At 42.0% G+C, this 23299-nt stretch overlaps 1 protein-coding gene across 1 annotated transcript in view; it reads right to left on the reverse strand.

Moving 5' to 3' along the window:
* Window positions 1-23299, reverse strand: part of PHC3 (polyhomeotic homolog 3) — a 1036700-nt gene that overhangs the window by 859682 nt on the left and 153719 nt on the right. Inside the window, exon 3 of the mRNA XM_053710129.1 lies at window positions 179-337. Coding sequence (XP_053566104.1) covers window positions 179-337 — 159 coding nt within the window. The remainder of the gene's footprint in view (window positions 1-178; window positions 338-23299) is intronic.

The raw sequence follows: 23299 nt of genomic DNA on the forward strand, positions 1-23299 counted from the left end.
ATTGCTGCTCATTCAACAAAGCTTACCAAGAGAACAAAAACAAATTGATAATAGGAGTAAATTAGAAAGTTGCTTAAAGGTGCATGCTCTATCTGAATCATGAAATTAAAAAAAATGGATTTCTTATCCCTTTAAAAATATGATCAGGTTAACTTCTACCTTCCGTAACACAATATACCTGTTGAACTGATGCCAGGCTCTGGAGCTGTGTGCTACTTAAGTGCTGTTGTTGCAGAGCAGTTGTCTGTAGCACAAGATGTTGCTGCTGAGCTGCATACATCTGCTGAAGGTAATGTGCTGCTGAACTTGCAGGACGATTCAAGGTCTGCTGGATAACCTTAATAAAGAAAGAATTTAAAGTACATGTTTTTTTGCAAAAGCAAACATTCATAAACCTAAATATATATTTATACACTCTTACATAGTTACACACACACACACACACACATATATATATTTATTTATATTTTCATAAGCACTACTTCTAATCCCACCCACTCTAAGTTACTTTGAGCCCATATACTTGATGTGGCCCATATGCAATACTGGTCTGTATAACCTCAAAAAATAACAAAAACTAAATTTATGCTTACCTGAAAATTTCTTTCATGGTGGTGAGAGTCTACAAGCCAGTAATCCTGGGATTCAACTCCTGGTCACTATGGGGAGGCAAATATACTAAACATTCCAAAAGCTTTTAATCCCTCCCATCTCTCTGGTATCTCAGTCTCCCATATAGCCAAGAAAGGAAAACACAGAAAAGTAGGAAAGGACAAAGTAGGGTAAATGAGGTACACACAAGAACTGTTGCCAATTGAAAGTATAAATATGGTCAGGTTTCATAGACCCACCATGAAAGAAATTACTATATTAGGTAACCACACATTTTGTTTTCTTTTCTAAGGTGGTGAGATTCCACAAGCCATTACTCATGGGAACTAATATCCATGCTTTGGAGTCCATGAGTAAATGAGTAGGACAAAAAGTAAGGCAGGCACTTATTTACCAGAAGCTACAACCTGTAGGACTTTCCTGCAAAAAGCTGCATCAAAAGAGGCATAACATCAAAATGGTTCTGTCAGGGTAACAGGAACCAGACAGAGACGTAAAATGCTAAAGTAATCACACCTTTATTCAAAAATAACAAAAAATCATAACGAGTCCAAAAGACAAGCCAGGAGTCAAAGCCAGAGCAGATAGTCACACGAGCTGGGTCAGGAACGAAATCAAGTAGTCAGACAAGCAGGACGGGGACGAGGCAACACAGTGGTAAACCGATTTCAAACCAATGGTTTCAAGAGGGAGACGTTAAAAACATTGGAGATGCGCATTGCAGAAGGAAGGTCAAGAGCATAGGCAACTAGAATGACCAGTCAGAGTATTCTAAAAGGTTCAACATAACGGGGAGCCAATTTATTGGAAAGCACACAAAGGTTCAAGTTGTGGGAGGACAGTCAAACTCTCTCCCCGACCTGGTAGGTAAGCCTGGAACTTTTGAAGCTACATTGACCGACGAAAGCAATCCTGAATCTGCACCCAAGTGGAACGGAGTTGCTGAAGATGCTCTTACAAAGCCGGAATACCCTGAGACATGAATGAATCAGGCAATAAGGATGGTTGAAACCCATAGTTCACGATGAACAGAGACTACTGGGAGGAAGCATTGATAGTATTATTACGAGCGAACTCCGCCCAAGGTAACATGCCAGACCAGTTATTGCGGTGATCTGAGACATAGCAATGGAGGAACTGTTCCAGAGCTTGGTTAGACCATTCCGAAGCCCCAACGGATTGAGGGTGAATTCCTAGGATAAGGAAAGCTGGATCCCCATTTGGGCACAAAAGGAGCGCCAAAATCTGGAGACAAACTGGCTACCCCAGTCCGAGACTATCTCCTTGGTTAACCCATGTAAACGGAAGACCTCCCAAGCAAAAATTAAAGCAAGCTCCTGAGCGGTAGGCAGCTTCTTCAAGGGAATGCAATGTGACATTTTGGAAAAATAGTATACAACCATCAGGATAACAGTATTGCCATTGAAAACAGGAAGGTCGACAATGAAGTCCATGGATAGATGGGTCCAAGAACCGTCACCATTAGCAATATGCGCACAGACTGAGCAGGAGGCAACATCACAACGAAAACCTGGCCACAAGAATTGTCGAGTAACAGACCAAATCATTTGGTTCTTGCCCGGGTGACCTGCAGCCTTAGGATAGTGGTAAGTGTGCAATAGTTTGGTGCGAAGATTGTCAGGTACAAAGCACTGTTCACTAGGTTTCTCTGGAGGGGCATTAGTTTGTGCAGCCAGGATCTCCTCCCCCAAGGGAAAAGTCAAATTGGTACGTATGGTGGACAAAATAAGGTCAGGAGGTATAACTTGAGTGGGTACAGACTGCTCCTTGGACAGAGGCGAAAATTGTCATCAGCCCTAACATTCTTACTACCAGGCAGATAGGAGACCACATAATTGAACCGAGACAAAAATAGCGCCCATCTGGCCTGTCGTGGAGACAAACGTTTAGCTTCAGATAGGTAAGTCAAACTCTTGTGGTCAGTGAGGATTGAGCACCAGTACGCTAGTACCTTCGAGAAGGTGCCTCTATTCCTTGAGTGTCAAAATTATGGACATTAATTCCCTGCTGCCAATTTCGTAATTGCACTCCGCTGGGGTCAATTTCTTAGAGAAGAAACCTCATGTATGCAAGGAACCCTCAGGCGTAGGATGCACTTTTTCAAAAACATCTTGAAACTCTCTGTACTCCTCTGGGAGTAGAAATACAGAAGAAGTGCACAAGACTTTGACTGGTTTCCGGAGACAAGTGGAACAACATTGCGGGGACCATGACAAACTTGTGGATTGTGCTTTTGGAGCCATGGATAACCCAGAACAACTGGAAAATGCGGAGAGGTTTTCACCTTGAACTGTAGAGTTTCATAGTGGAGAGCCCCAACAGCCATAGATAACAGAGAAGTTTCATGAGTAACGAGTGCAGGCTGAAGGGGCATGCCATCAATGGCTTCAATAGCAAGTGGAGTGGACCAAGGTTGTACTAGAATGGAGTGCTGTGAATGAAATAGTGTGCAGCACCGGAGTCTACACAAGCCCGGGTGACTATGGACCTTAGGTGCGGCATTTCCTGGACGTGTAGGACAAGACTTTAAAAGGTGGCCTTGTAGCCCACAATAGAGGCAGAACCCCTCCATCCTCCTAAAGGCCCTTGCCGTGAAGAGGTGCGTGAATCCAAGCTGCATAGGCTCAGCAGTACCTGGTGTTTCGGGACCAGGAGGCATGGGAGGTGAGGGAGGCATGGGTGGGAATGAACACGTAGGAGACAAGATGGCAGGCGGCTTCCACAAGCGCTCGTTGAAAGAGGGTGTCTCTCTGAGTCTGATGTCAATAAGCATTAGAAAAAACACCAGGGCCTTGAGGTCCTCTGGTAAATCTCTGGCAGCAACTTCATCTTTAATTGCATCGGAAAGACCATGAGAGAAGGAGGCAACAAAGGCTTCATTGTTCTAACCTACCTCTGCTGCAAGTGTACAGACATCATTAGCATACTGGGCTACAGATCTCGTGAATGGACATGAGTTGTTTGGCAGCAGAGGCGGAGCCACAAATTTAGGGTAATTATATATCAGAAGTTTTTTAGTCTCCCACAAAGGAGTAGCCCAATCAAGAGCTTTGTCAGAAAGTAATGAGATGAGAAATCCCACCTTAGCTCTGTCAGAGGAAAATGCCTGAGGAAACATCTCAAAGTATATGCCCACCTGGTTCAAAAAACCTCTGCAGTGATTAGGATCGCCCCCATATCGCTGGGGTGGAAGTGTAGAACCAGAGATGCTCCTGGTAGGACTAGGTGCAGCAGCGGAAACAGAAGAAGGAGCAGCCATTGGTTGTGGGACGCTCTGATCCAAGTGTGCAGTGCGAGACAGAAGGGTTTGCAGGGCTAGTGCAAATTGACCCATGCTGTGATTCTGTTCCTCCATCCTGGAAATGATGGTGGGTAAAGGTGGATTATTAGCACCATCAGGATTCATTGCCCTTGCATAATGTCAGGGTATCAAGAACCAGACAAAGACGTTAAATGCTAAATTAATCAAACCTTTATTAGAAAATAATAAGTCCAAAAGCTATATGACAAGCCAGGAGTCAAATAGGGAGTGATGACATCATCTTTCTGGGACTGCAACCTGTCTCTCTGATGATGTTCCCCAGTTTAGCAATAAGAGGGAGCCTGGAAGTATTGAGCAGCATTACACACTCTGCTACAGGCAAGGACAAAAGACAGGTGAGTCAAAATGGCAGTCAAGATAAAAAGCAGCAAATAACTATTGAAGTCAAGGTGAAACCATGATAGGTAGGACTTAGTAAAAGTTTATAAAGAAGACTAGTTAGCTGTATTGCACATCTGATTAACAGATGTCTCAATCAAACAGCCAAAATGTCGGAAACTGAACTGATAGAAAGGGCAAAAATAAATCTTTATAACATTATTATCAGTATACCTAGCAATCTCTAAATGATATAAAACTGAAGAACTAAAAAGAGACCTTTCTATGAACTTGCAGAAATCCATTGACTAAACCAACTTGTAAGAACTGATGAATTCTTGGATTTTTGTCACACCAGGAAAAAAATACTTTTTGTGATAAAACATTCTCTTCTCTTTACAGGCTACCTTAGCTGAAAACAAAATTTATGCTTACTTGATAAACTATTTTCTTTCCTGGCATGGAGAGTCCACAAATCCATTCTAATTACTAGTGGGAATTCAACTTCTGGCCACCAGGAGGAGGCAAAGAACACCCCAGCAAAACTTTAAGTATCCTCACTTACCACAATCCCCCAGTCATTCAGCCAAAGGAATATGGATGAGAAGAGGACACAAAGGGTATAGAGGTGCCTGAAGTTTTAGAAATGACAGAAACAAACTAAAAGGCTTAAAAATTAAATAATGGCAGGTTGTTGGCTCTCCATGCCAGGAAAGAAAAGGAAATTTATGCTTACCTGATAAATTGATTTCTTCTACGATACGACGAGTCCACGGATTCATCCATACTTGTGGGATATTATCCTCCTGCTAACAGGAAGTGGCAAAGAGCACCACAGCAGAGCTGTCTATATAGCTCCTCCCTTGACTCCACCCCCCAGTCATTCGACCGAAGGTATAGGAAGAAAAAGGAGAAACTAAAAAGTGCAGAGGTGACTGAAGTTTGAAAACAAAAAGATAATCTGTCTAAAATGACAGGGAGGGCCGTGGACTCGTCGTATCGTAGAAGAAATCAATTTATCAGGTAAGCATAAATTTCCTTTTCTTCTACTAGATACGACGAGTCCACAGATTCATCCTTACTTGTGGGATACAATACCAAATCAACAAGACACGGATGAACGGGAGGGACAAGACAAATACCTAAACGGAAGGCACCACTGCTTGAAGAGCTTTTCTCCCAAAAATAGCCTCCGAAGAAGCAAAAGTATAAAATTTGGAAAATTTGGAAAAAGTACGAAGGGAGGACCAAGTCGCAGCCTTACAAATCTGTTCAACACAAGCATCATTTCTAAAAGACCATGTGGAAGCCACCGCTCTATTAGAATGAGCCGTAATCTTTTCAGGAGGCTGCTGTCCAGCAGTCTCGTATGCCAGGTGGAAGATGCATTTCAGCCAAAAAGAAAGAGAGGTAGCCGTAGCTTTTTGACCCCTACGCTTTCCAGAATAAACAATAAATAGAGAAGATGTTTGACGGAAATCCTTGGTCGCTTGTAAGTAAAATTTCAAGGCACGAACCACGTCCAAGTTATGTAACAGACGTTCCTTCTTAGACAAAGGATTAGGACACAAGGAAGGAACAACAATTTCCTGATTAATATTCTTATTTAAAACAAACTTAGGAAGGAATCCAGGTTTAGTACGCAAAACCACTTTATCAGAATGGAATATAAGATAAGGCGAATCACATTGTAACGCAGAAAGCTCAGAAACCCTTTGAGCAGAAGAGATAGCAACTAAGAACAAAACTTTCCAAGATAAACGCTTAATATCCATGGAATGCATGGGTTCAAACGGAACCCCTTGAAGAACATTGAGAACTAAATTCAAACTCCATGGCGGAGCAATAGGTTTAAACAAAGGCTTGATTCTGATTATAGCCTGACAAAAACAGAATTTATGCTTACCTGATAAATTACTTTCTCCAACGGTGTGTCCGGTCCACGGCGTCATCCTTACTTGTGGGATATCTCTTCCCCAACAGGAAATGGCAAAGAGTCCCAGCAAAGCTGGCCATATAGTCCCTCCTAGGCTCCGCCCACCCCAGTCATTCGATCGACGGACAGGAGGAAATATATATAGGAGAAACCATACGGTACCGTGGTGACTGTAGTTAGAGAAAATAATTCATCAGACCTGATTAAAAAACCAGGGCGGGCCGTGGCCCGGACACACCGTTGGAGAAAGTAATTTATCAGGTAAGCATAAATTCTGTTTTCTCCAACATTGGTGTGTCCGGTCCACGGCGTCATCCTTACTTGTGGGAACCAATACCAAAGCTTTAGGACACGGATGAAGGGAGGGAGCAAATCAGGTTACCTAAACGGAAGGCACCACAGCTTGCAAAACCTTTCTCCCAAAAATAGCCTCCGAAGAAGCAAAAGTATCAAATTTGTAAAATTTGGCAAAAGTGTGCAGTGAAGACCAAGTCGCTGCCTTACATATCTGGTCAACAGAAGCCTCGTTCTTGAAGGCCCATGTGGAAGCCACAGCCCTAGTGGAGTGAGCTGTGATTCTTTCAGGAGGCTGCCGTCCGGCAGTCTCATAAGCCAATCGGATGATGCTTTTAAGCCAAAAGGAAAGAGAGGTAGAAGTCGCTTTTTGACCTCTCCTTTTACCAGAATAAACAACAAACAAGGAAGATGTTTGTCTGAAATCTTTTGTAGCCTCTAAATAGAATTTTAGAGCACGGACTACGTCCAAATTGTGTAACAAACGTTCCTTCTTTGAAACTGGATTTGGACATAAAGAAGGTACAACTATCTCCTGGTTAATATTTTTGTTAGAAACAACCTTAGGAAGAAAACCAGGCTTAGTACGCAAAACCATCTTATCTGCATGGAACACCAGATAGGGAGGAGAACACTGCAGAGCAGATAACTCTGAAACTCTTCTAGCAGAAGAAATTGCAACCAAAAACAAAACTTTCCAAGATAGTAACTTAATATCTATGGAATGTAAAGGTTCAAACGGAACCCCTTGAAGAACTGAAAGAACTAGATTTAGACTCCAGGGAGGAGTCAAAGGTCTGTAAACAGGCTTGATCCTAACCAGAGCCTGAACAAATGCTTGAACATCTGGCACAGCTGCCAGTCTTTTGTGTAGTAAGACAGATAAAGCAGAGATCTGTCTCTTTAGAGAACTTGCAGATAATCCTTTCTCCAAACCTTCTTGTAGAAAGGAGAGAATCTTAGGAATTTTTATCTTATTCCACGGGAATCCTTTGGATTCACACCAACAGATATATCTTTTCCATATTTTATGGTAAATCTTTCTAGTTACCGGTTTTCTGGCCTGAACCAGAGTATCTATCACAGAATCTGAAAACCCACGCTTCGATAGAATCAAGCGTTCAATCTCCAAGCCGTCAGCTGGAGGGAGACCAGATTTGGATGTTCGAATGGACCCTGAACAAGAAGGTCCTGTCTCAAAGGTAGCTTCCATGGTGGAACCGATGACATATTCACCAGGTCTGCATACCAAGTCCTGCGTGGCCACGCAGGAGCTATCAAGATCACAGAGGCCCTCTCCTGATTGATCCTGGCTACCAGCCTGGGAATGAGAGGAAACGGTGGAAATACATAAGCTAGGTTGAAGGTCCAAGGTGCTACTAGTGCATCTACTAGAGTCGCCTTGGGATCCCTGGATCTGGACCCGTAGCAAGGAACCTTGAAGTTCTGACGAGACGCCATCAGATCCATGTCTGGAATGCCCCATAATTGAGTTATTTGGGCAAAGATCTCCGGATGGAGTTCCCACTCCCCCGGATGGAATGTCTGACGACTCAGAAAATCCGCCTCCCAGTTTTCCACACCTGGGATGTGGATCGCAGACAGGTGGCAGGAGTGATCCTCCGCCCATTGAATTATGTTGGTCACTTCTTTCATCGCCAGGGAACTCCTTGTTCCCCCCTGATGATTGATATACGCAACGGTCGTCATGTTGTCTGATTGGAACCTTATGAATCTGGCCTTTGCTAGTTGAGGCCAAGCCCTGAGAGCATTGAATATCGCTCTCAGTTCCAGAATGTTTATCGGGAGAAGAGACTCTTCCCGAGACCATAGACCCTGAGCTTTCAGGGATTCCCAGACCGCGCCCCAGCCCACTAGACTGGCGTCGGTCGTGACAATGACCCACTCTGGTCTGCGGAAGCTCATTCCCTGGGACAGATGGTCCAGGGTCAGCCACCAACGGAGTGAATCTCTGGTCTTCTGATCTACTTGAATCATTGGAGACAAGTCTGTATAGTCCCCATTCCACCGTTTGAGCATGCACAGTTGTAATGGTCTTAGATGAATTCGTGCAAAAGGAACTATGTCCATTGCTGCAACCATCAACCCTACTACTTCCATGCACTGCGCTATGGAAGGACGAGGAACAGAATGAAGAACTTGACAAGAGCTTAGAAGTTTTGACTTTCTGACCTCTGTCAGAAAAATCCTCATTTCTAAGGAATCTATTATTGTTCCCAAGAAGGGAACTCTTGTCGACGGAGACAGATAACTTTTTTCTATGTTCACCTTCCATCCGTGTGATCTGAGAAAGGCCAGAACGATGTCTGTATGAGCCTTTGCTTTTGACAGGGACGACGCTTGTATTAGAATGTCGTCCAAGTAAGGTACTACTGCAATGCCCCTCGGTCTTAGAACCGCTAGAAGGGACCCTAGTACCTTTGTGAAAATCCTTGGAGCAGTGGCTAACCCGAATGGGAGGGCCACAAACTGGTAATGCTTGTCCAGAAAAGCGAACCTTAGGAACTGATGATGTTATTTGTGGATAGGAATATGTAGGTACGCATCCTTTAGATCCACGGTAGTCATAAATTGACTTTCCTGGATAGTGGGTAGAATGGTTTCCATCTTGAACGATGGTACCCTGAGAAATTTGTTTAGGATCTTCAAATCCAAAATTGGTCTGAAAGTTCCCTCTTTTTTGGGAACTACGAACAGATTGGAATAAAATCCCATTCCTTGTTCCTTTATTGGAACTGGGTGTATAACTCCCATCTTTAACAGGTCTTCTACACAATGTAAGAACGCCTGTCTCTTTATTTGGTTTGAGGATAAGTGAGACATGTGGAACCTTCCCCTTGGGGGTAGTTCCTTGAATTCCAGGAGATAACCCTGAGAAACTATTTCTAGCGCCCAGGGATCCTGAATATCTCTTGCCCAAGCCTGAGCAAAGAGAGAGAGTCTGCCCCCCACTAGATCTGGTCCCGGATCGGGGGCTACTCCTTCATGCTGTTTTGTTAGCAGCGGCAGGCTTCTTGGCCTGCTTACCCTTGTTCCAGCCTTGCATCGGTTTCCAGGCTGGTTTGGGTTGTGAGGCATTACCCTCTTGCTTAGAGGATGCAGAATTAGAGGCCGGTCCGTTCCTGAAATTGCGAAAGGAACGAAAATTAGACTTATTTTTGGCCTTGAAAGGCCTATCTTGTGGAAGGGCGTGGCCCTTTCCCCCAGTGATGTCTGAAATAATCTCTTTCAATTCTGGTCCAAATAGAGTTTTACCTTTGAAAGGGATGTTAAGCAATTTTGTCTTGGATGAAACATCCGCTGACCAAGACTTTAGCCAAAGTGCTCTGCGCGCCACGATAGCAAACCCTGAATTTTTCGCCACTAATCTAGCTAATTGCAAAGCGGCATCTAAAATAAAAGAGTTAGCCAACTTAAGTGCGTGAACTCTGTCCATAACCTCCTCATATGGAGTCTCTCTACTAAGCGAGTTTTCTAGTTCCTCGAACCAGAACCACGCTGCTGTAGTGACAGGAACAATGCACGAAATGGGTTGTAGGAGGTAACCTTGCTGTACAAAAATCTTTTTAAGCAAACCCTCCAATTTTTTATCCATAGGATCTTTGAAAGCACAACTATCTTCGATAGGAATAGTAGTGTGCTTGTTTAGAGTAGAAACTGCCCCCTCGACCTTAGGGACTGTCTGCCATAAGTCCTTTCTGGGGTCGACCATAGGAAATAATTTCTTAAATATAGGGGGGGGAACAAAAGGTATGCCGGGCTTTTCCCACTCCTTATTTACTATGTCCGCCACCCGCTTGGGTATAGGAAAAGCGTCGGGGTGCACCGGAACCTCTAGGAACTTGTCCATCTTGCATAATTTCTCTGGAATGACCAAGTTGTCACAATCATCCAGAGTAGATAACACCTCCTTAAGCAGTGCGCGGAGATGTTCTAATTTAAATTTAAATGTCACAACATCAGGTTCAGCTTGTTGAGAAATTTTTCCTGATCTGAAATTTCCCCATCTGACAAAACCTCCCTCATGGCCCCTTCAGATTGGTGTGAGGGTATGACAGAACAATTATCATCAGCGCCCTCCTGCTCTTCAGTGTTTAAAACAGAGCAATCGCGCTTTCTCTGATAAGTAGGCATTTTGGATAAAATATTTGCTATGGAGTTATCCATTACAGCCGTTAATTGTTGCATGGTAATAAGCATTGGCGCACTAGATGTACTAGGGGCCTCCTGTGTGGGCAAAACTGGTGTAGACACAGTAGGAGATGATGTAGTATCATGTTTACTCCCCTCATCTGAGGAATCATCTTGGGCAATTTTAAAAAAAAAAAACACCAAAAAAAAAACTCTTAACCATCTCCGTGGAGATGTTGCCTGTGCAACGGCAAAGAGAATGACTGGGGTGGGCGGAGCCTAGGAGGGACTATATGGCCAGCTTTGCTGGGACTCTTTGCCATTTCCTGTTGGGGAAGAGATATCCCACAAGTAAGGATGACGCCGTGGACCGGACACACCAATGTTGGAGAAAAGACTGAACGTCTGGGACATCCGCCAGACGCTTGTGTAGTAAAATTGACAAAGCAGAAATTTGTCCCTTTAAGGAACTAGCTGATAATCCCTTCTCCAATCCTTCTTGGAGAAAGGACAAAATCCTAACCCTACTCCATGAGTAGCCCATGGATTCGCACCAATAAAGATATTTACGCTACATTATGGTAAATTTTTCTAGTGACAGGCTTTCGAGGCTGAATCAAAGTATCAATGACCGACTCAGAAAATCCCCGCTTAGATAAAATCAAGCATTCAATCTCCAGGCAGTCAGCTGCAGAGAATTTAGATTTGGATGTTGGAACGGACCTTGGATGAGAAGGTCCTGTCTCAATGGCAGTTTCCACGGTGGCAGAGATGAAATGTCCACTAGATCTGCATACCAAGTCCTGCGTGGCCACGCAGGCGCTATCAGGATTACTTAAGCTCTCTCCTGTTTGATTCTTGCAATCAGACGAGGTAGGAGAGGAAATAGAGGAAAAACATAAGCCAGGTTGAACGACCAAGGTACTGCTAGAGCATCTATCAGTACAGCTTGGGGATCCCTTGATCTGGACCCGTAACAAGGAAGTTTGGCATTCTGACGAGATGCCATCAGATCCAATTCCGGTGTACCCCATTGATGAATCAATGACGCAAACACCTCCGGATGGAGCTCCCACTCCCCCGGATGAAAAGTCTGACGACTTAGAAAATCCGCTTCCCAGTTCTCTACTCCTGGGATATAGATTGCTGATAGGTGGCAAGAGTGAGTCTCTGCCCATCGGATTATCTTTAAACCTCTATCATCGCTAGAGAACTCTTTGTTCCCCCTTGATGATTGATATATGCTACAGTCGTGATATTGTCCGACTGGAATCTTTTGAATTTGGCCAAGGCCAACAGAGGCCATGCCTGAAGCGTGTTGAATATTGCTCTCAGTTCCAGAATATTGATTGGTAATAGGGACTCCTTTTGAGTCCAAACACCCTGAGCCTTCAGGGAATTCCAGACTGCACCCCAGCCCAAGAGGCTGGTGTCCGTCGTCACTATGACCCATGCTGGCCTGCGGAAACACATTTCCTGGGACAGATGATCCTGTGACAACCACCAAAGAAGAGAGTCTCTGATCCCTAGGTCCAGATTTATCTGAGGAGATAAATTTGCATAATCCCCATTCCACTGTCTGAGCATGCACAGCTGCAGTGGTCTGAGATGAAAGCGAGCAAACGGAACGATGTCCATTGCCTCTACCATTAACCCAATGACCTCCATACACTGTGCCACTGATGGCCGAGGAATGGACTGAAGTGCTCGGCAAGTAGTTCGAATCTTTGACTTTCTGACCTCCGTCAGAAAAATTTTCATGTCTACCGAGTCTATCAGAGTTCCCAAGAATGGAACTCTTGTTAGTGGAACTAGTGAACTCTTCTCTATATTCACTTTCCAACCGTGAGTTCTTAGAAATGCCAACACAATGTCCGTGTGAGATTTGGTCAGGTGATAAGTTGATGCCTGGATCAAAATATCGTCCAGATAGGGCGCCACTGCTATGCCCCATGGCCTGAGAACCGCCAGAAGGGACCCTAGCACCTTTGTGAAGATTCTGGGAGCTGTGGCCAACCCGAAAGGAAGTGCCATGAACTGATAGTGTTTGTCCAGAAAGGCGAATCTGAGAAACTGATGATGATCCTTGTTGGTCGTTGGTCATATATTGACCCTCCTGGATCATTGGCAAAATTGTTCGTATGGTCTCCATCTTGAACGATGGGACTCTGAGAAATTTGTTTAGACATTTGAGATCTAAAATCGGTCTGAAGGTTCCCTCTTTTTTGGGAACCACAAACAGATTTGAGTAAAACCCCTGTCCCTGTTCTAGTTTTGGAACTGGACAAATTACACCCATGGTATAGAGGTCTTTTACACAGCGTAAGAACGCCTCTCTTTTTGTCTGGTCTACAGACAAATGTGAAAGATGAAATCTCCCTCTTGGGAGAAAATCCTTGAATTCTAGTCGATACCCCTGGGTCACAATTTCTAATGCCCAGGGATCCTGAACATCCCTTGCCCAAGCCTGAACGAAGAGAGAAAGTCTGCCCCCTACTAGATCCGGTCCCGGATCGGGGGCTGCCCCTTCATGCTGTCTTGGTAGCAGCAGCGGGCTTCTTAACTTGTTTACCTTTATTCCAGGTCTGGTTAGGTCTCCAGACTGACTTGGATTGTGCAAAATTCCCTTCCTGCTTTGTGGCGGAGGAGGAAGTAGAGGGTCCACCCTTAAAGTTTCGAAAGGAACGAAAATTATTTTGTTTAGCCCTCATATTAACAGTCTTGTCCTGAGGAAGGGTATGACCTTTACCTCCAGTAATGTCGGAAATTATTTCCTTTAGTTCAGGCCCGAATAGGGTCTTACTTTTAAAAGGAATAGCTAAAAGCTTAGATTTTGATGACACATCAGCAGACCAAGACTTAAGCCATAACGTTCTACGCGCTAAAATGGCAAAACCTGCATTTTTTTCTGCTAATTTAGCCATTTGAAAAGCGGCATCGGTAATAAAAGAATTAGCTATCTTGAGAGCCTTAATTCTATCCAAAATATCATCTAATGGGGTCTCAACCTTAAAGGGCCACTGTAAGTAAATATTTTCTATGCCTGTTACTAACTAACTACCCCAAATACGCTTTTTATCAATAGCATTTCATTAACATATCTCTACCGTATATCAGAAATCTTGTCTGCAAATTTAATTGTTTTCCAAACCCACTCCGTGGGTATCCTTTGCTCTGTACCAATCCGTTTACAATACCTAGGTTTCAAAATGGTGCTTTAAACACAAAGTTATTGGTTTAAGTATTTTGAAAATGCAGTGCTGAAAATAGTGGGCAGGAAACCAGGACATCATCGGCGAATAAAAAATATAACTTTTAGAACGTTATGAAGCTTCGTTTTGGAGAAAATATAGGTCAGTAGGTTTTAATTAATGTTTATTAACTTTAATATGTTAGTTGTTTAGCTTAAAATTATAACAGAAAGTAATCCTTTAAGAGACTCCTCTAGAGCCTCGAACCAAAAAGCTGCTGCAGTAGTAACCGGAAAAAATGCATGCTATCGGTTGTAGAAGAAAACCCTGATGAATAAACAATTTCTTTAGAAGACCCTCTAATTTTTTATCCATAGGATCTTGGAAAGCGCAACTGTCCTCAATAGGTAGAGTAGAAATAGCTCCCTCCACCTTAGGGACCTTTTGCCAGGAATCCCGAATGGTGTCAGATATGGGAAACATTTTCTTAAAAGTAGGAGGGGGAGAGAACGGAATGCCTGGTCTATCCCATTCCTTAGTAACAATGTCCGAAATTCTTTTAGGGACTGGAAAAACATCACTGTAAGTAGGTACCTCTAGATATTTATCCATCTTACACAATTTCTCTGGTGGTATTACAATACGGTCACAATAATCCAGAGTCGCTAAAAACTCCCAGAGTAACAGGCGGAGGTGTTGAAGCTTAAATTTAAAGGCCGTCACGTCTGAGTCTATCTGAGGGAACACATTTCCTGAATCTGAAAGCTCTCCCTCAGACAGCAATTCCCCTACCCCCAATTCAGAACACTGTGAGGGTACATCGGAAATGGCCAATAAAGCATCAGAGGACTCAGCATTTACCCTTATACCAGACCTACTGCGCTTACCCTGTAAACCTGGCAGTTTAGATAATACCTCTGTAAGGGTAGTAGACATAACTGCAGCCATATCTTGCAGAGTAAAAGAATTAGACGCACTAGAAGTACTTGGCGTCGCTTGAGTGGGCGTTAAAGGTTGTGACACTTGGGGAGAATTGGATGGCATAACCTGATTCTCTTCAGACTGAGAATCATCCTTAGACATACTTTTATCACCTAAAATACGTTCTTTGCAATGTAAGGCCCTTTCAGTACATGAGGGACACAATGTAAGTGGGGGTTCCACAATGGCTTCTAAACACATAGAGCATTGACTTTCCTCAATGTCAGACATGTTGAACAGGCTAGTAATAACCACAAAAAGTCTTGAAAACACTTTATTTAATGAAAAAAAAAACAATTTGAAAAACGGTACTGCGCCTTTAAGAAGTAAAAAAGCACACAATTTTTCCAAATCTGCTTTAAAATGTTATAACTCTCACAATTTTAGCATATATGTGTCTTATCTTGTACCTAAGATTGCACCACAAGTAAGGGACAAATTAAGCCTCTATGGGAAAAACGTTACCCAAAAACGTTATAAAACATAGCTTAGCAACCCCCTGCACCACAGCTCTGCTGTGGCGCCTACCTGCCCTCAGGGGGTCTGAGAAATCTCCCTATAACTTCGTTAGGCTATGTTTTCAGTTTGGGCCCACCGGAGTTGAAGTTTGCTGCCTTCATATGAAAATCAACTGCGCATCTGAGGCGCGAAAATTAGGCCCCGTCCATCCTATGCGATGTCTCTCTGCCTAACAAAACCGCTGTGAAGCGATATAGGAACTAGCCATGTGGGTTTTTTGTATCCCCAAATAAACATATAAGCCATGTGAAACCCTGCTGCCATTCCTTTGCTGCATTTTAGCCCATACACAATAATATACAGGTCCCAGTAATACCCCTTCATATATGTAGGATTACTGCTTACCCCTTCCCTCATCGGAACTATGTCAGCCTGTTCTGAAATACCACAATCTCTCCAGAAATAAATGACTGAACATACCTCAATGCTTGTAGCATGAAAAACGTTCCCCACACTGAAGCTTCTCAAGTACTCCTCAGCCATTCTGTGGGAACTCCTCTGGATCTTAGTGACAACTGCTAAGATCATCAACCTCCAGGCAGAAATCTTCTTCCATCTGCTGCCTGAGGAAAAATAGCACTCACCGGTACTATTTAAAATAAAAAAAGTCTTGCTTGAAGAAAATAAAAACTATAATTTTAACACCTCTTTCACTTTATCTCTTCCTATTACTAGTATCGGCAAAGAGAATGACTGGGGGTGGAGTCAAGGGAGGAGCTATTTAGACAGCTCTGCTGTGGTGCTCTTTGCCACTTCCTGTTAGCAGGAGGATAATATCCCACAAGTAAGGATGAATCTGTGGACTAATTTATCAGATAAAACATAAATTTAGTTTTCTTTCAAATGGCATGGAGAGTCCACGAATTCATTCTAATTACTAGTGGGAACCAATACCCAAGCTAGAGTACAAAGAATGGAAAGGGAGGGAGAAACAAAACAGGCAGGCCAAACTGAGGGCACCACCACATAAAAAAACACTACCTCCCGAAGGGAAACTTAGCTGAGGCAAAAACATTGAATTAGAAACAAAAAATAAATCAGAGAATGTAAGGAACAAGCACCAAGTGGTCGTCTAGCAAACTACTCCACAGAAGCCTCGTCCTTACAGGCCCAGAAGAATAAACAGCCCTATTTAAATGGGCCGAAATCCTCTCAGGAGGTCGATGTCCAGCAGCCTCCTAAGCCGTATACCACACACCCCCTGAGTCACAAACGTTCGTTCAGAAAAGAAGGATCAGGACAGAATGATGAATGACAATATCCTGATTGATGTTGTGGTCCAAAAAGACTGTAAGAAAACATCCAAATTTGGTATGAAGGACAGCCTTATCAGCATAGAAAAAACAATTGATAACATCAACAGAATGCATAAGCTCAAACAGAGCCAGCTGCAGAACCTGAAGAACAAAAGAAAAAACTAAGAAAAGCAATAGGAATAAACACAGGCCTGATCCTGACCCGGACCTGAATAAAGGGTTGAACATCCGGAAGCCGGTCAGACGCTAATTAAACAGAACATAAAAGGCAGAAAACTGACCCTTCATGAAACTGACTGACTAACCCCTCTCCAGACCCTCCTGAAGAAAGGACAGATAGGGGAACTGCACTCGAAAACCCAGAGAGACAAACTAGAAAAATATGAGCGCCAAACCCTATGGTAAAGCTTGCGAGGCACCGGCCTACGAGCTTGGATCAAGGAGAACATCCTATCCAGAAACATTTCGTCTTGTGAAGACGAAGCAAGCAACCTCCTCGCAGGTAGCACCAGAGAATCTAAATATGGAATAAGAAAAAGTAGAAGGTCATTCCTGAAGTAGAAAGTCATTCCTCAGCAAAAAATTCCAGGGCAGAGAAAAATTACATCTCCACCAGGTCCGCAAGCCAACTCCTGCGAGGCCAAGCAGAAGCAATTAGAAACACCAAAGCCTGCACCTGTTCGATACAGTTATCCCCCGAACAAGAAGGACAAACAGAGGAAACAGGAAATTCAAATGGATATGCTAGGGCGTCTACCCAGAGCTGACTGCAGATCCCTTGATCTAGATCCGTATCTGGGAAACTTGGAGAAAAGACGAGAAGCCTAAAATTCCGAAACTCCCCCCTGAGGAATATCCCCAGATGATAGCTTAGTTCCCTGCTCAAAGATTCCACCTCCCATATGTCCATACCTGAGGATGTGAAAAGCAACAAGAGACAGAAAAGATACTCCTTCCAATGAAGGATTCGAGACACCTCCTCATCGGCAAGGAACTACTAGAACCCTCTCAGAATGGTGCAATAATCCACAGAAGAGATGTAGCCCGATTGGAATCTGATAAACCGGACCGAACTCTGATGGGTCCAAGCTATCAAAACATTGAAGAGATCTCTCAACTGTAAGATAGTCATAAGAAGGACAGACTCCTTCAGAATCTGGATACCCTAATTTCTCAAAGAACAACAACTGCTTGCCAGTCAGAAACACTGACATCTGTAGTCACAACCTCCCATGTTGGTCTCAAGAAGCATGTACCTTGGGACCTGGGGGCAAGAGAGAGTCAGAAGACAGGACTCTTGTCAGGAGGACTAGGACTGTCCTGTAAAAACAAATCCAAGAGATCTCTGATCCATTATCAGAGCATGCATAACTGTAAAGGTCTGGCTACTGCCAAAAGAGCCTCCAGAACCTACGAAGGATTCATGGGGCTGAGGCTAGGCTGAAAGACAGGGCTACAATAGGACACATCAGAGCCCTAAGTATACAGCTCATATGAAAAACTAAAAATACAGAGATTTATTTTAAGGTCCCCAGCAGTGTTAATTTTGATGGCAAATTTCGATTTAGCCTTAGTTTTAGTCTTTTGACTAAAATTACATTTCAGTTTTAGTCGTATTTTAGTGATCTGAATTGTTTTAGTTTTAGTCTAGTTTTAGTCGACTAAATCTCCATTAGATTTTAGTTGACTAAAATCTAAGGGGTTTAGTTAAAGTGTAATGTATTATTTAAGCATTTCTGTATAATTTCCACTCATTATATACTCCAGGAGTAAACATCTAATAACCTGTTATTATGTATGGTATTAAGGTTTAAACATGCAATACAGATACAGATTTAGCCGTTGTGATATATAACGTCTTTATTAAACTTAAAATTAAATAAAACCAAGTTTCATAAACAAACAGAAGTGCAACTTTAAAATATAAAAAAAAACACTGTAAACGGTATTGGCTGTAACGCCATTGCACATATTACCCAATATAAAAACTTTAACAGTTCTCTGTTAATAATTAAAACAAGTATCAACTCAACACAACAAAAAGTGTTTGCAGCTAGCACAGGGACAGCATAACTTAAATCCATACTCTTTTTATTAACCGGTTTTTATTTATGGTATTAAGGTTTGAACATGCAATACAGATTTAACTGTTGTGGTATATAACATGTCTTAATTTATCTTAAAATGAAATAAAACCAAGTTTCGTAAAGATAGCCTTACTTTTATAACATTATTTAGAAATGGATTGATTATAACACCTTGCATAAAGTGTTAATTTTGACAGCAAATTTTGATTTAGTTTTAGTCATAGCCTTTTGACTAAAATGTCATTTTGATTTAGTTTTAGTCATAGTCTGTTGACTAAAATGCCATTTTAGTTTTAGTCGTATTTTAGTCATCAGACTTTCTTTAGTTTTATTGTCATTTTAGTCTAGTTTTAGTCAACAAATTTACACTGGTCCCCAGGCTCCTTTCCTAAAAGAAAAAGGGAATAAAACCAGACATGCTTGAGCCTTCTACCTAGAAGGAAACAGGCACTAACCTTTGGAGCCTTCACTGTGGAACAAGCCAGCATCCCAGGTCTGCCAGATCCAGACACGCTCTGGCAGGGATCTGAGAAAACAACAAGCAGAGCAAACAACTCTGGAGAATTATAAAAGGGGAAAGCATAAAATGTTAGAGGAGAAATCAGGACAACCCTGCTGATCTCCAACACCATAACTCTTACATAAGAGGAGTACTAGGACACCTCAGTATCACAATCCTTGCGAGCAGGTAAACTACACATTAAGCATAAATAAAAGATAAATTTCAGAGCACCATGTTGAAGCATTGCATATTAAAAATAAATTATGAAACCCCCATGGCTACATTTTGAAGACAATTTAAAATAGGACAAGATGTCCTAGGCATAACAACTTCTCATAAGAGAATAAAACATGGAATCCTATCTACAATAGATAAGAAGAAAACCAACTCCTTAGAGACCAAAGAACACTAAGGAAGGAAAACATTATGAATTCGGGCCATACAAGGAACAACGGGTAAAAGAATAAAATCTCCTCAAAAAGAAAAAGGAGAAAATATCCTCAAGATCCCCAGATCACCAAAGAAATATTTTTTATATATATGATCACCAATGAAATATATATGATATATTTATAACGATGGTCAAAAAGTTAATGTCAGAGACATTTCAGAAATCACTTCAATAAAAAAGAGATTATAGGGGGATGCTTCCGGGCAGCGACCAAGATGGCCGACTTACTTTAGCACTCTGAGGACTCACTGATTAATCTGCTGTAAATCAGTGTATAGAATTTCCATCCACAATTAAGAACAACCAGGATTAACTAATAATAGCCCAAGGAATATCTAGATCTGCTTATAAATATTTAACTCAAGTGCTGAGGTACTGGAACGGTGGGTCTGCAGTGGAAACGTGTATGCGTTTGAGGCCTTCACCTAACCCCCCCGGTTAATCCGGGTATAGCAGCCGACGTGAGCCGCATAACAAATATTGTCCAGAACCGGTATCCAGGATACTGTGTTACAATTACTTGGTACAGGATAATAACTATCATGGCAACGAGAATCGACCTGATTCTGGATGACCTGCGTGTCAGTATGGAGGAACACTTCCACGGCCTCCTCAGAGACATTGAGACCTTATTTGCTCCATTGATGGCGATACATACAATTAGCAACACAAGAGACCCTACCCGCTGTGATAGTTGTTCCGCGGGAGGACGACTCTGCAGATCAGATCACACTATCTACCCCTGAAACGTCTTCGTCACCCGGTGAGGGAGATCGGGCATGTGGAGCGGCTGCGGCAGCTAGAGAGTGCGACCCAGGTAGAGATTTCCAAGTTCCGAAGGGAGTCAGGAGCAGAGAATTCCCTTATCTGGGAATACGATGACAGCGGTGCAGCCGCGAAGATCGATGGCCTCCAGGTCTATATGGAGCGGACAACCGGGAAATTATCTGGTGAGCGTTCTATGAGACTAAGCCTGTACTCCGGCAGAAAAGATCGCTCACTGAACTGGGACACTAATCATATTTTCACCTTCCACTTCAAAACAGGAGTAGGATGATAGCCACGCAAAAAACATATTTCAGTGCAGTGGAACTTATTCTTATATATACTTATTCCCCTAACAATCAAAAAATAATTTTCCACGCAACAAGGGGCCTAATAACTTTTTGCTGACTGAAGAATGATGGTCTTACTTTAATCACTAGATGTTTACAAGACTGTATGTATATATTAAAGTTAGGGTAAATTTGTATTCTGATTTAACGCAACCATCTGCCTGCACAATTAGTCAGTTCTTTACCTTTGTTTTTGTTTTTTTGTGCTTTACATTGATTAATAGGTTTGTAAATACGTTGCCTTGTGACAGACGTGAGGTGATATTTCATCTTGAGAGCATCTTGTTATTTTTTTACCTTTTCTTTCCATAGCTGCACACTATACCATTTTGTGCTTAATCTGCTTTAGGGACCCCCAGTTATCTAATCTGCTGAGTGTGCTCATGTAATATACCACCATACTGGGTGGTCTGGTATCAGGGGCTGTCTATCCTTTATTAATACCCTGTATCTGATTCTGTTGTAATAATTTATTGTCATAGGGAGACACATAACAGGTCTAGCCAACCAGTTTTTGTTTTTTTTGTTTTTTTTTAAGGGGCGTGGGGCCCGTGCTCCAGGGAGGGGATAAGGCTATATACATAAAAGCTGTCCTGCTGAGACGTGACACTCTGGGTAGTTTCACAAACGGAAAATCTTTAATACCCCTTGAGTTTTGCTTCCCCCCCCCCAAAGCTGTAGTAAAACTGGCTCTCTTATTAATATAACCTATGTTTTAACTAACATGCTAAACATTTACTAAACAGACTGGTGGAGGTGCTCCCCTTGTCTACCCTACCTATATCTTTCCCCTAATACTTATACCATGAGATTGTGGCTGAGTAGTATAAGAGCCCCTAGCCAATACCGAGTAGCTCAATATAACTTTACAGGTCTCCAGATTAAATTTTATCCTTTGCACCATGCCTCAATATCCTGGGTACTTCTGTTGTCATATATATGCATTGTTTCATGAACTTTTTCAAGTAGCCAGTTATTCAGTTATGTTTTGCAAATCTTTTATTAAGAGTTACATAGCTAGCTACATCTTCTTCTCAGTATATTGTTCCATTTTAAATGTCACTTTCATAGCTGATATAAGAGCATGTGTATATAGTAAAAAATACAGATTCACAACCTGAGATCCAAAAGTGATCTCCTACTGATTATAGTTGCCTTCTATACTGTTACATTTTATTTTAGGATATTATGAGGTCCAAGAGTGGCCTTAAAAGGTTTATTTTTAGAAGGCATACAGTTTGGTGGGTATTAATTGTGCACATTAACGTTTGCAGTTTTTTTTTTTTTTTACTTATATTGACATACATGTTTTGTATACCCTGAATGAATCTCAATAAAAAATATAATAAAAAAAAAATAAAAATAGAGATTATAAAATTGAGTTATAAACTCATATAGACAAAATAGGGTCACGTGTGACTCTCTACATTTGTAAATAGCACCTCAACATGCAAGAGATTATAGTAAATGTATTAGTGTCGAAGAACACTAAGAAAATGATAAAGAAACACAATACAATACATGTCACAGACAAGTATAAATCACTTCAACATGAGAGAAATTAACATATAGAGCCCCTATGGATAACATAAGAAAATACATATCACAGACATTACAAAAAATCACCTCAAAATGAGAGAGAATAAAATATATATCTTCTATAGATAACATAGGAGAATACATGTCACAGACATTAGATAAATCACCTCAATATGAAAGATTAATATATAGAACCCCTATAGAAAACATAGGGGAATACCTGTCAAAGACATTAGTAAAAAACACCTCAATATGAGAGAGATTGATATAACGAGCCCCTATAGATAATATAGGAGAATATATGTCACAGACAATATAAAATAACATATTAGTGCTAAAAGATCACTAAAAAACAAAATGTATGCTCACCTGATAAACATGAAGAGTCCACGACGTCATTCCAATTACTAGTGGGATATTTACTCCTGGCCAGCAGGAGGAGGCAAAGAGCACCCCAGCAGAGCTGTTAAGTGTCACTTTCCTTATCCATAACCCCCAGTCATTCAGCCGAAGAGAAATGGAAAAAGGCAATTTATGCTTACCTGATAAATTGATTTCTTTTACGATATGCCGAGTCCACGGGTTTCGTCCTTACTTGTGGGATATTATCCTCCTGCTAACAGGAAGTGGCAAAGAGCACCACAGCAGAGCTGTTACATAGCTCCTCCCATAACTCCTCCCCCCAGTCATTCAACCGCAGGTATAGGAAGAGAAAGGAAAAGCTAAAAGGTGCAGAGGTGACTGAGGTTTTTAAAAAATTAAATAAATCCTGTCTTAAAATGACAGGGTGGGCCGTGGACTCGGCATATCGTAAAAGAAATCAATTTATCAGGTAAGCGTAAATTTCCTTTTCTTTTACAAGATATGCTGAGTCCACGGGTTTCATCCTTACTTGTGGGATACAAATACCAAAGCTTTAGGACACGGATGAAAGGGAGGGACAAGACAGGAACCTAAACGGAAGGCACCACTGCTTGAAGAACCTTTGTCCCAAAAATAGCCT

Source organism: Bombina bombina, chromosome 4, assembly GCF_027579735.1.
Source record: "Bombina bombina isolate aBomBom1 chromosome 4, aBomBom1.pri, whole genome shotgun sequence".
Classification (NCBI taxonomy): Eukaryota; Metazoa; Chordata; class Amphibia; order Anura; family Bombinatoridae; genus Bombina; species Bombina bombina.